The 13,653-nt window shown below is 37.3% G+C and overlaps 2 protein-coding genes across 4 annotated transcripts; one reads left to right on the plus strand and one right to left on the minus strand.

Annotated features, from left to right (window-relative positions):
* Nucleotides 1-5,028: 5,028 nt before the first annotated feature.
* rsrp1 (arginine/serine-rich protein 1) lies at nt 5,029-9,981 on the minus strand. Of its 3 annotated transcripts, none has more exons than XM_048204565.1 (5): nt 9,718-9,981; nt 7,940-8,515; nt 7,438-7,613; nt 5,519-5,602; nt 5,029-5,432 (listed from the first exon to the last, which is right to left on the minus strand). In XM_048204565.1, the coding sequence occupies exons 2-5, from the start codon at nt 8,505-8,507 to the stop codon at nt 5,295-5,297; spliced, it is 966 nt and encodes a 321-aa protein (XP_048060522.1). In that variant the 5' UTR covers nt 8,508-8,515; nt 9,718-9,981; the 3' UTR covers nt 5,029-5,294. The 3 variants fall into 3 exon arrangements, 1 of the variants encoding a protein (XP_048060522.1); XR_007186735.1 differs by having other exon boundaries at nt 5,309-5,432; nt 7,124-7,613; XR_007186734.1 differs by lacking the exons at nt 5,029-5,432; nt 5,519-5,602 and adding an exon at nt 6,744-6,965 and having other exon boundaries at nt 7,124-7,613.
* Nucleotides 9,982-10,344: 363 nt separating this feature from the next.
* mgst3b (microsomal glutathione S-transferase 3b) lies at nt 10,345-12,971 on the plus strand. The gene is made up of 4 exons (XM_048204566.1): nt 10,345-10,626; nt 10,766-10,888; nt 11,662-11,734; nt 12,434-12,971. The coding sequence occupies exons 1-4, from the start codon at nt 10,501-10,503 to the stop codon at nt 12,532-12,534; spliced, it is 423 nt and encodes a 140-aa protein (XP_048060523.1). The 5' UTR covers nt 10,345-10,500; the 3' UTR covers nt 12,535-12,971.
* Nucleotides 12,972-13,653: the final 682 nt, after the last annotated feature.

Genomic DNA, 13,653 nt, shown 5'->3' on the forward strand with positions numbered 1-13,653 from the left:
AAGGCTTTATTTATCAAACCCTTTGATATTTGCTGCTCAAGAAACATTTCTTATCAATGTTGAAAACACTTATGTTGCTTAATATTTTTGTGGAAACTTATGTTTTTTCATGATCTTTTGTAACAATGTAAAAGTCTTTACTTTTACAATTTGATTTAATGCATCCTTACTGAATAAAATAATGTCTTGCATAAAAAAATCATACTGACCCCAAACTTTTGAGCGGTAGTGTTTGTACTGTGATATGCAATGAGTAGATGATCTATAGGCCTACTATAAATTTACAGTGCAAAGTACACTGATCAGGCATAACATTATGACCACCTCCCTAATATTGTGTTGGTCCCCCTTTTGCTGCCAAAACAGCCCTGACCCGTCAAGGCATGGACTCCACTAGACCCCTGAAGGTGTGCTGTGGTATCTGGCACCAAGATGTTAGCAGCAGATCCTGTAAGTCCTGCAAGTTGCGAGGTGGGGCCTCCATGGATCGGACTTGTTTGTTCAGCACATCCCACAGATGCTCGATTGGATTGAGATCTGGGGAATTTGGAGGCTAATTCAACACCTCAAACTTGTTGTTGTGCTCCTCAAACCATTCCTGAACCATTTCTGCTTTGTGGCAGGGAGCATTATCCTGCTGAAAGAGGCCACAGCCACCAGGGAATTCTGTTTCCATGAAAGCGTGTACATGGTCTGCAATGCTTAGGTAGGTGGTACGTGTCAAAGTAACATCCACATGGATGGCAGGACTCAAGGTTTCCCAGAAGAACATTGCCCAAAGCATCACACTGCCTCTGCCGGCTTGCTTTCTTCCCATAGTGCATCCTGGTGCCATGTGTTCCCCAGGTAAGCAACGCACACGCACCCGGCCATCTACATGATGTAAAAGAAAATGTGATTCATCAGACCAGGCCACCTTCTTCCATTGCTCCGTGGTCCAGTTCTGATGCTCACATGCCCAATGTTGGCGCTTTCGGCGGTGGACAGGGGTCAGCATGGGCACCCTGACTGGTCTGCGGCTATGCAGCCCCATACACGACAAACTGCGATGCACTGTGTATTCTGACACCTTTCTATCAGAACCAGCATTAACTTCTTGAGCAAATTGAGCTTGCTTGTCTGTTGGATTGGACCACATGGGCCAGCCTTCGCTCCCCACGTGCATCAATGAGCCTTGGCCGCCCATGACCCTGTCGTCTATTCACCACTGTTTCTTTCTTGGACCACTTTTGATAGATGCTGACCACTGCAGACTGGGAACACCCCACAAGAGCTGCAGTTTTGGAGATGCTCTGACCCAGTCGTCTAGCCATCACAATTTGGCCCTTGTCAGACTCGCTCAAATCCTTACGCTTGCCCAATTTTCCTGCTTCTAACACTACTCTTTTCTCACTCTCACGTCCTTGGAATCGGAATTATGCATTTTATGGCAAGACTATCAATGCCAAATTTGAATCTGCAGTGGTCAGCTGGTACAGCGGTCACGTGGTACAAGTCAGAGCTCTCAAGTTCTATGAGGACATGAATGCTTTTTACAAGTCGGAATCTCGTAATTACGGTGGAATGTATGCTGTGTGCTGGTGCCATCAGCTAGTCATTTTCCTGAGCTAAATTGATTGTATATAACATTGGTTGGGTGGCAATGGTCTGCACGGCCAACTTGGGCTCACAATGCTTTTGGGAAACGCGGCCCAGAGTGATGACATTTACAGCTCAAATGATTGGCTCAAAAATGGTTCTTCAGCCTCCAGGTATAGACCTCCTTAGTCTACTTCTTTATAGCACTGTTTTACTTTCATATCAATCAAATGATTATTTTAAGGAGTCCGTGACCTGTCCGTGTGCTGGAGATTGATGGCTATTGAATGAGTTTCATTTGCAGACTTGTTCGATAATGATGGATGTTTTGGTAGAAAATCAGCGTGTAGGCGCCGCGAGATTACACTCATGTGATGAGCGCAAATAACCGCCTGGCATCCGTGGCATCACAGAAAGCGAATTAAACATCAAATACAGTTTGCCTGCGAGGGCTTACATGTACCATTTTTCTCAAAACTGAAATGAAAAGGCGGCTTGTGTGTGGCGAACAATGGCTTTCTTTATCTGCATCTTTATACACTTTTTTTTCCCAAACTGTATTTTTCTCTGTGTTCATCAGGACTCCTCTGTGACTGTGCCAGGGATTCCAGAATCGAGGCCTGTGGTGTCTCCCTTTGGCAAACTGCAAGTGCACATCAGAATGAGTGAGGAATAGCTGAAAATGTGTGTGAATAGAAAAGAGAGTCATACAGATCTGTGTATGTGCGCACCTTTGATTTTAGTGCATCTCTTATCAAGTGATCCATATCCCGATTGTTACTTCTTCCATAATTACCGTGTCCATCCCGGAGGCACCGGGACATCTGATCTGTGATCAGGAACAGCTGTAGGACCACTGGCACAGCTGACAGTACTGAGGTGAATAAATCTTATGCTAGATTACATCATCTGGCAAATGCCAATTCTGCTTTGAAAATATGATTAAAGATACATTTGCTACACAATTGACCTCCATGGTATGGGGGAAAAAATACTATTGAAGTCAATACTTTTCAAGTATTCCCAACTAGTTAGTTTTCTTTTATTTGCATATAGGCTATATTAGCTAGACACCTGTGGAACGCAGTGTACAGCCGTGTGTTAGTGAATGTCTGAGATGCTTCATTCCGATCTTATCAGCACCCAGCAAAAACAAAAGACACAGATCCTTCAGAATGATAATGTCTCTTCCTGTGCTCCAAAACATGCTTCATCAGATTCTGTGGTGAGTTGCACAACACTGACTTCGCTTTATTCGTGCACAAACAAATGTCACAATCACTGCCGGTGAGTTTATGAAATGTTTTAGATTCTCTGCTTTAGGGTGGAGATTAAACAGACGTCCTCATATAAAATTTGCATATGCTCTACTAAACCTTTTTTTTATTTTTTTATCAGCATCAGTTTAGGCACTAGATAAAAAGTGTGTGGTGTTTACAATCCTCCCTCCTTTGTTCAAGCTATAACAATTGCACAAAAATCACCAGGTCTACTTCAGAGGGGATGCCATGTGGAGTCAAGAGTGAACATGTTGAAAAGAGCAGCACAACAAAAGGAGTTTTGGCACAAATTCTCAGAATACAGACTAAAAACACACGTACAGAGACAGCAAGGGGAGAAACAAAGTTTCTTGACTTGTGCCAGTGCCAAACCAAGCTTCTCTGTAGACACTGCGTGCTGAATACAGCTACTGGATCGTGTACAGAAGTCTTATTACACCACAAGTTATCAGACCAAAATCATCAATTAAAACCACTAATCACCTGAGGGAAGAGTGTGGGTGGGAATGAGCGAGAGAGCATTCCAAATCATTAACTGTGTTGAGAAGGACTAGGCCTATACCTCTGTCTCAAGACAACATGTCGGCACACATCAAATGCTGCTCATTCTGTGCCAGTAAATGACAGTTTGATTGACTGACTTGATTTGTCAGTCTAATAATAAAAACAACAGGCAGCTGTTTTCTGTGCTAATAGTATCACCAAGTGGTAGGCTAATTGTTTTACTTGTGCTGAAAGTTGCTGTTGGGTTAGTTGGGATTCTCAAACAACTTGGTTTGACTCGAGTCATACAGCTTTCTGTCATGCATATTTAGCTGTGAATTTTGTTTTATTTATTTTTTGTGGAATCAACAGTCTAACATTGTTTTACTCTTATTTCATAATGAGCAATTATGGAATGTTATTCTGGTTTGTAATAACCACTAAAATATTTTTTGGGAAAACTTGGGATGTTTTTATGTCTCGTCAACAATTAATGTGTAAGTGCAACAGCGCCTCCCAGAGTTCAGAACATGAAGATCAGGTTGTTGTTTTTTGAATCAGACCTTATTCTCTTCCGGCAAAATACCCCAATGTTTAATTGGGAAATAATATGTACAAAAGTCTGGACACTATTTACTATTTTTAATGTTTTTGAAATACGTTTCTTATGCTCACCAAGCCTGCATTTATTTGATCAAGAATACAGAAAAAAACAGTAATATTGTGAAATATTACTTATATATATATATATATATATATATATATATATATATATATATATATATATATATATATTTATACTTAAATATAATTTATTTCTGTGATGCAAAGCTGAATTTTCATCAGCCATTACTCCAGTCTTCAGTGTCACATGATCGTGCAGAAATCATTCTGACTGAAGACTCAATCATCATGACTGGATTAATGGCTGATGAAAATTCAGCTTTGCATCACAGAAATAAATTATATTTTAAAGTATATTAAAAAAGAAAACCTTCAATTTATATTGTAATAATATTTCACCATATTTCTTTTTTTCTCTATGTTTAATTAAATAAATGCAGGCTTGATGAGCATAAGATACGTCTTTCAAAAACATAAAAAATATTAATGTGTCCAGTGATTAATTCTGCTTATGATTTTGTTTTAATTCATGACAATAATTTAGCAATTTTTTGGTCATTAGAAATGTGCTTAAATTGGCAAGAAAATGCAAAAAAAAAAAAAAAAAAAAAAAAAAAAAATATATATATATATATATATATATATATATATTTTCTTATAATTAAATCATTTTTTAATCATGTTCTTATAATTAAATCATTTTTTTTTTAATTTTGGTGTAAAATGACCCAGAGATGTTCTAGGTTTTGTGCAAGTCACTCGCCCAGCATTATTGTTTAAAGTAACAGATTTCATCTAAACATCAGATAACCACTGTGTGCCAAAAGTGGGTGAACAATTCAGTAAATACTGTAGCAGGTGTTATTAATCTAGTGGTTTATGTCCTGTAGATATTTTACAAGTCAGGAGTGTATTGTAGTTTTTGAACTGTAAGCTTCAACTAAATTGGAAATAGTCATTCATAACCTCAGGTAAAATTTCTTACAATTTAAAAAAAAAATAATAATAATAATAATAAAAAAATAATAATTAAAAAAAATAAATAAAATGTACACACCGGGAATCTTTTTGCGTCCTTTATTCAGAAACATCCACTATATAGCACAAAAATACCAATATGTACACAATATTTCCCACCTGTTTGACATCCTCTTGCCTTCTTCCAATAAAACCCACTTTATATCTGAAAGAAAACATTTGATGAATTCAGATGCTCCCTACTCACCCACCCCCACCCAAGTGATCACTAACAAACAAACTATTTACACTATTTAACTCACAAACAAACTATTTACACTATTTACAGTCTTTTTACACCATCGTTTAATCTCAGTGTTTATTTCTAGAAGAGGATTTGCTGATGGGGACCCACTGCCCATATGGCTTCCTGTCCGCCACGCTGTCGGCTCTTGATGTTACCTTACTGTCGTGGAGCGTCGGGCTGTTTGAAGGTTTGGCTACGGAATTCTGTGAATATAACAAGGTATGATCAACTTCAATATTTCAGTACATTCGAACAATCATCATATTTGACTAAGTTTTCATGAACTTACATTGAGGCTGAAGATAATTGGCCTTCTCTTGGGTGATGTCTGTGAAGTCTCTGCCTCACCATCTTCAGTGGCAACACCGTTTACCTAAAGACAGGGAAAAGAGGAAAAGGATATTGATCACACTGTTGCTTGATATAAGCCTCGCTTCAGTGTCACATGATTTTCAGTTCTAAATGAAGACACCCTCAACTGACCTCAAGTCATGCAAAAGCAAACTGAAGGGACTGCAATACCAGTGCTGCCCTTCTAATCAAGTCTGACATCAAAAACACCATTCACCATGGGGTAATACCCGTTTACATTTTCAATAGTATTTTTACAATCAAAAATGAAAATCTATACACAAAAGGCTTTGTTCACACTGCACCCATTTCCAATTAATGTTTCATAAATCAGACTTTTAAGACTGCATTGTCATTTTGTAAGTAATGAAATTAGACTCACGGCACATACATCAGTTTTTCACACACCATGGGAATATAAAACAAAAACAAAAAACAAATGCAATATCCAAAAGTTAAATTTTACACATTGATGCCTTTTTAAAGATTAAATTTATTATTAAATTACACTTTTTTTTTGCATTATACAAGCCGCTAAACGGCTCTAAATTTTGTCAAAAATAATAATAAAACAAATAATCATTTGGATTTTTGCTGCTTATGAACAAAGCCAAAAAAATGATTAAATGATGAGACAGTATATTTTTCCAAACCCCCATCCATCACCGTAGAGTGAGGTCTGTCTGGTCTTCACGCACGCTGAACAGAGGAAGATTCTGGTAAATGACAACGCAACCCAGTTCAACCATCAGCAAACAAGTCATTTCCTGTACTTCTAAAGTACACTTCTAATCAAAAGTTTGGGGTCAGTCAGATTTTTAAATGTTTTTGGAAAAGTCTTATACTGAATAAGGCTGCGTTTATTTAATCAAAAATACAGTAATATTGTGAAATATTTGTTTTCCATTTTAATATATTTTAGATGATTTGGTGCTCAAGAAACATTTCTGATTATCAATGTTGTGCTGCTTAATATTTTTGTGGAAAACGTAATGCATTTTTTTCAAGATTCTTTGAATAGAAAGTTCAGAAGAACTGCAATTACTTGAAATAAAAATCTTTTATAATATTATAAATGTCTTTACTGTCACTTTTGATCAATTTGATGCATCCTTGCTGAAAAAATAAAAAATAAATAAACATTTGACCCCAAAATTTTCGTATACAGTATGTGCTGTAGTGCGGTGGCTGAAAGTGGCTTAGCTCTATGTGAGGTCAATCAAAAGCATGTGGTCTATTTTCGTTCGACACAAGACTACCGCTGACATCATACACTGTTACTTAACCTTTGCAGTTGTGCATATAAGACTTAAAGCTGGTGTCATTCAAGTCATGTGACCTCCCCCTCTCTCCCTCTTTGTCCAAAGGGTGGAGGAGTTTCAGCTCTACAGGAACAGAAACGATACAAAAAAACAAAGCAATTGAAGCTAAATGCAGCTCCTCAATAAAGTGAGAGGAATAATAGCCATGTGCTCATTCATTCACACACATACACACTCACACGCACGCACAGTAGTACATACTCTTTAACGTGTACCGTTACCTAATCCGGACATGAGCCGTTCATCATTCCATTAAATCCATCAGGCAAAATCATTCATGTCTGAGGAGACAGATTACATGGTGACCCAGGTTGGGCAAGTACAGCGCGCAATCACATTTTAAACAGACGCGTTTCAATGGGTTAGGCAATGTCCCGAGATCAGATATAACAAAGTACAGATGAGAATCTTACTGGAGAAATTAGCTGGAATTCTGTAAACCGCTCGGGACGTTCATGCAACATAAGAGTTCTTACAAGCACTAGGTGTGTGTTAGTAACACATCTGCAGTCATGTGTTTGTGTGTGAGGCTCACCTGTGCTGGTGTCTTCTGTGGTGCCAGGTCAGCCCTCACCCTTTCCTCTTTATCTGATGAAGATCTCCTCTTCTCATCCTCCTCCAGCTCCTTCAGGCTAGCTGGCAGCTCTAAGTTCTGCACTCCCAGAATCCGAGAGGCATTTGCTTTGGCGACGTTCAAGAGATACTTCTTCTCTGTGGGAGATTTTAGGATGCCAATTAATTTTATAATTTACCTCCTTGTCATTGGTCAGCATTATCAACTAGTCAGTCACCCAACAACTGACTACACTGCAAATAAAATACCTTTCTTAATCTTTAATTTTGTCTTTTTTTGTCAATAAGATACCTAATCATCTTTACATTAAATACATTTACTAAAGAAGCAAAATTACATAAAATTTTAAAACTTATTTTTAATCAACTTTTAATTTTTAATAATTATTACTGTTGTTATTTTAAGTAGTATTTCAAATATAAGTTTATAGAAGATATTCAATTAAAGGTGAAGCTGATCTTACCCTCAAGGCTGAGGCGGATGGCAGAGCGTTCACGGCTGCGAGACCGGCTTCTGTATGTTCGTACGTTCCTGGGTGAGCGGGAGAAACGGCACCGGTACCTCCCCACAAACCTACTTCCCCTCCAGTAGACCGGAGAGCGGCTGCGAGAGCGGGATCGGGATGAAGAACGCCTGGAGCGTCTGGAGTACCTGTAGGGAGATGGAGAAGGACTGCGGCGATGGTAGCGTCTGCGATGGGAGGAACCCTCGGGAGTAGGGCTGTAGGAGCGAGAGCGTGCACGGTAGCGGCGAGGAGGAGAATGGTGCCTGTGGCGGCAGCGTGAACGGCCTGAGCAGCGCGGATGAGAGCGGGAACGGGAACGGGAACGGGAATGGGAACGTGAGCGTGAGGAAGAGTCACTGTCAGAGGATGAGCTCCGTGACCTGCGGGAGGAGCGGCTCCCTCTACTGCTGGAGTACGAGCTGTCGCTGCTGCTGCTGCTGGAGCGAGAGGAACTGCGACCGGATGGAGCTTCCTGATCAAAGATGAGCTTCACACGCTCCCGCCCAGGGCTGGCTTCCTGCTTCATGATCAAACCTATGAACACAAAGCATTAGATGTTACTCATGAACTAACAGTTAAATCAATCATTTCACATTCAGTGATAAATACATCCATTCATGCTGAATTTTGCATAAATCTGTATGTGAATTTTCTCAGCATTCACTGTGTCTTTTTAGGGGGGTGTTCCCAACCTGGAAATCACAGTTTTAACATTTCCTGACATTCCCATGTTTTTAACTGATCATTTGTAGAAAACTATTCAACAGAGTAGATGGATTCTGTTCACTTTTTCATGCTTTTTCATGCACCTGTCAATTTTGATTTATTTTTCTTCCATATCATCTTTCAGACTAGTGGAAAGAAAACAGCCAAAAAAAGAAAAACATATTTAAGTGATTATTATTTTATCACACTTCATCTATTTGTGTCTCTAGATGTCAGTTACAATATACATATTTAAATGCTGCGCCAAAATATTCAACATTTTATTCCTAAAATGAAGGTAATTTTCCTTTCTTTCTGGTTGTTGACAGCAACTTCTGATTTATGGAATTACAAAACGATCTCTAAAATCCCCTGTAAAAACCTTTAACTCAACGAAATGAAACAAGAATTGTGAACCTGCCTTTATCTAAATATTTAGATTTATTTGATTAGTACATATGCCTATTTACGTATTTAAACATATCACATCGGAAAACATTTGTCTAATGATTAATCAACTGGGGCGTATGGTGATATAAACATATTTTTGTTAAACTTTTTTTTTTTTTTTTTTTTTTTAAGGTTTTTGTTTGTTTTTCAAATCATAATATTGGATATATTTATTTTCTAATGAAAACTGACGACGACAACAATAAAGATAGCGGTAACGAGCAACAAAGAAGTCAAGAGAATGTTCTGGAACTGAAAGTAGGTCAGGTGATGTTGTGTAACAGTCCCCGCCCCCTCCTGTCAATCAAATTACACAACAATCTCGAATCTGTAACATTTTTATAAGAAACTGAAAACAGTAATATTTAACCCACGTTATTAAAATATCACTACGACAGAATCCAAATGTCATAATCCATATAGCAATAAATCTATTCTGATCGTGTTCGCTTTCAAATAATTACTGTTACCGCTAATTCAACAGGGACTGCAGATGTATAACAAACGATGTTAATGTACTTTGTATAAATAACATTAAATAAATACACATTGGCCATCATCAACATTTAGCTCTAACTTACCGTCAAAGTGACCTGATCCAACAGTAAGAGAGGAGGAAAATCTGTATCGCGGGATACTCCTCGAGAGAGTTCAAAACGGAAACAATTTGAACTCCAACACAAAAAGCTGTGAAATAAAACAAATGTTTATTTCCTCGTATGTATCCTTTTCAATGAAAGGACAATTTCTCGAAACAAACGGTATTTGCGGATAGTTAGTCGGCAATGATCTGTACCAAACGTAGATATCTCGCGAGTGGTTCAGCGTGAAGTGGCTCGTGTGCAGAGACCGTTTTTTTTTTTATTCAAACGAAACCCACTGACGTCATCGAGGGATCTAGAAAATTCGAGAAGCACCACTTAAATTCATCAACGCCAGTTTCACATAGTCATCTAAACCATGATTCAGTATTTTTATAACCAAGTTTTTTTATCTTGTTTTTTTTGTTTTTTTTTTCACTTGAGTACACTAAAGTTCAGTAGAGACTTGAATCATTTAACATCATTATGAATAGGAAAAACTTTAATATATTTTGTTTACTTCACATATATATATTCATACATACATACATACATACTCAATCAAGTATAAACATACATACATACTTCATAAGTTGTGTTATATTCTCTCGAGAGCTCGCATTTTATCGCGAGATTTTACCTTGTTCTCCCGTGAGTAATCTCGCCTTTAACACAAATAAACTCACGGTTACGTGAGCTGCATGATAGAGCACTTTTTTCAGTCTAAATAAAAGGAGACTATCTTGTGCTCGAGGAGACAGGTCCTGACCGTTGTATTTGAAAATGGCGATTGAGAACTTGCTTCCGGCCAACTTTGGCTATGCGATTTTTACATATATGTATAGTTTTGTCATGTTGTCATATCTCGCGCTCCAAGTTGGTGGTGCAAGAAAGAAGTATGGGATAAAGGTAGGCGTCACATGCAATGCATACTACTCGACTGTCCAAAATGCCACTGATTCGTTTAACGTTGACTTCTGATTTATGCATGTTTTATGGCAGATGTTTTGGTTTAATGTGTTTTTCTGCGCTCGTGTTTTGTCTACAGTATCCCACCATGTACAGTGATAAGGAGCCCATTTTCAACTGTTTTCAGAGAGCGCACCAGAACACACTAGAGGTGTATCCACAGTGGCTGGTGTTTCAGACTATTGCTGCATTAGAGTATCCTGTGAGTATCAAAGACTTGTGCGCCATTTGGAATGACAATTCAAAGAAAAGAAAAGGAAACTCATACAACTGCTGTAGTGATTTTTTTTTTTTTTTTTTTTTTTTTTTGAAAAATGGAACATCCTGGAACATAATGTATATGCAAAATACACTGATTACATTGACATTAAAAACGTACATTAATATATTTTATGAAATTTGGTGGAAGAACATTCATTTTATAGAATGCACTGGAATACCTCACATTTTGATGTCATCCCAAACATTCTAGTGGGCATTTTGTCAAATCTGTTTTGATGAGGTTATGGTGTTTACAGTATTGAACTTAGTTTGCATTAAACACATAAATATCTGAGAATAAATTGGCAGAATTCGTCTAAATGAGTCATGTTTTGCTGAAAGATTTGTGAGTTTATAAAGTTTCTTTTAATTGTAATTCAGGAAATTTCTCTTTCTGCCATTCCAATTCAAAATCCAGTTTAATGTGGAGGTAGCCAATTCAAATTCATACTAAAATGGGCTTGTAACAAAAATGTTGTTTGTTCAACCCCCACAAGGGTTTATATGTAATCTATCATCATTGTGCCTTTGATCAAAACACTTGACCTTGATCAAGGGTGGAGCAGAGGGAATTGTCTTTGTAATAAGCACACTGTAAATCTTCATTAGGTACATGTTAATTTAATCTCTTTTTATGTGCTCTTCCTCTCTCATATAAACACCCTCTGACCCAGTTCACTTCTGTTTATCTTGCATTTTTATCTCCCATATCAGCTTGTTGCCTCTGTGTTAGGAGTCATCTGGGTAACGAGCAGATTCTCTTATGCCTGGGGTTACTACACAGGTGGTAAGTCTTTACAATGCACATTTGGAAACCTGAAGCCAATTCTCAGATAATTCTCAGAAGTTATCGCAAATGCAAAAGCACGTTCACATCTGTTTCTGAATCAGAGTACAAATGCGAAAATCGTAGCATTTTATTTGTGCATTAAATTATAGATTTAAATGACATATGTATAATCATGCATTTTAAATCACTTTACATGTTTGCAAAATATTGTTAACTCCAAAATAAAAAGTTTAATGAAACTGACCGTGGGAGCATAAATAAATCTAATTTTCATTAAGAAGAAAAGTGTTTTTGTAAAACTGTTACACAAAACAATGAAGTCTGCAAACCTGCAAAGGTTACACTAATAAAGACAGCTGAAAACTCATCTCTTTCGTGAGCACTTAACCTCATCTTAAAAAAAAAAAAATTTCTTATACCTATCCTTTCACTTCCTCTCTATTGTAGCTTATGATACTCTGAGCACTGCCGATAACTTTTATTGTGAGCACTTCTTGTCTATTTGCCTCGTCATGACAACTCGCTTGTTGTATTCCTCACTTGTAAGTCGCTTTGGATAAAAGCGTCTGCCAAATGAATAAATGTAAATGTAAATGTAATATAGGCTACTTTAATAGAACTTTCAGTGTTTAGGTTGATCTTTCAAACATTATATGAGTTTTAGCCCTCATCACAAGTGTTGTTTCTCTGTTTCAGATCCTGCTAAGAGGATGCGTGGTGTATACGGATACATCGGGCTGTTTGGAGTCATTCTGCTCTCAATCTCTGTGGCTCTCAAACTGCTTGGAGTCCTTTAAGGGAAACACCATACAACATAAAACCAATCCTTGCCACTTAATGTAGTCTTCAGCAAGTCTTTTTTTCACTTTTTATACTTTTTTTTTAATTCCATTGTTCCATCCTGTAATTTTTACATATATAATATTCAATCACATGTTATCACCTTCTTAGACTTTGATACTCAAGCTTTATGCTGTATTTCTCAGATTTCAATTAAGGTGACCAGATAATCATTTCATGATGCTTCTGTGCAGATGACCTGGGTTTGAGTCTAGTTTAGGTCATTTTCGTTTGTGGACCATGGTCTGTATAGGATATTTCAGGTGCAAAACTAATAACCACTTTAGGCAGCATATCATAGACTGTCCTGGTTTGATTAGGATGTACGGGTCACCCTATGTTATATCAATAAATTCAGAGAAATTAATAATAAAATGTCTGTGTAAGATTCAAATATACTTGTGTGAGTGCTTGATTGATTTAAAGTGAGAAAGTGTATGATAAATGAAAATGAAATTCATTACATGATTCTTATCTCTCTGATAATATTTAAAGTAGCATATGGCAGGGCTTTAGGACAACTGGAGCGTTAAATTATTTATAAACAGACCCTAGAGTGTTACTATGGTGTTGTGGATAGTTACTATGATATTCTTACTACTCAGTAAGGCTAATTCATTCAAATCAGAGGGTTTTGGTTTGTTTTTGAGAAAGTCTTATAGATTAGAAAAGCATTAGCACCCCGCTGCTCAGCAAGCTACACGATTGTTTGATATTCATATATTGATATACGATTTTGATATTCAAGAGTGTTTTGGTCTGCCTGCATTGACACCATTGTATGTGAACTGAACTGAGCTTAATGATGATGTCACTGTTTACTCCAGTGCTGATATAGATAAATTAACTAAATTAATAACTATTGATTCTTACATCGGAATGAATCAATACTGAATTTACTTAAGATGGATAATGACACCATTTTTTATAAGAGCTGCTGTGCAGCCAAAATTATATACCAGTTATCACTGTGAAGCTGCTTTGACACAATCTACATTGTTAAAAGCGCTATATAAATAAAGGTGAAAGGTGATTGCATATGTCATTTATCACACACAAGCAATGTGGCCAAGTTT

The sequence above is a fragment of the Megalobrama amblycephala genome, linkage group LG10 (assembly GCF_018812025.1).
Source record: "Megalobrama amblycephala isolate DHTTF-2021 linkage group LG10, ASM1881202v1, whole genome shotgun sequence".
Lineage (NCBI taxonomy): Eukaryota > Metazoa > Chordata > Actinopteri > Cypriniformes > Xenocyprididae > Megalobrama > Megalobrama amblycephala.

Bases quoted from the DNA above. Each gene is read 5' to 3' on its own strand.
- mgst3b (XM_048204566.1), top strand. From the start codon at position 10,501: ATGGCGATTGAGAACTTGCTTCCGGCCAACTTTGGCTATGCGATTTTT. The intron at 10,627-10,765 runs GTAGGCGTCACA...TTTTGTCTACAG, and splicing joins GAAAGAAGTATGGGATAAAG to TATCCCACCATGTACAGTGA. The intron at 11,735-12,433 runs GTAAGTCTTTAC...TCTCTGTTTCAG, and splicing joins CTGGGGTTACTACACAGGTG to ATCCTGCTAAGAGGATGCGT.
- rsrp1 (XM_048204565.1), bottom strand. From the start codon at position 8,507: ATGAAGCAGGAAGCCAGCCCTGGGCGGGAGCGTGTGAAGCTCATCTTT. The intron at 7,614-7,939 runs GTAAGATCAGCT...AATCTCCCACAG, and splicing joins CATCCGCCTCAGCCTTGAGG to AGAAGAAGTATCTCTTGAAC. The intron at 5,433-5,518 runs GTAAGTTCATGA...TTATATTCACAG, and splicing joins CAATTATCTTCAGCCTCAAT to AATTCCGTAGCCAAACCTTC.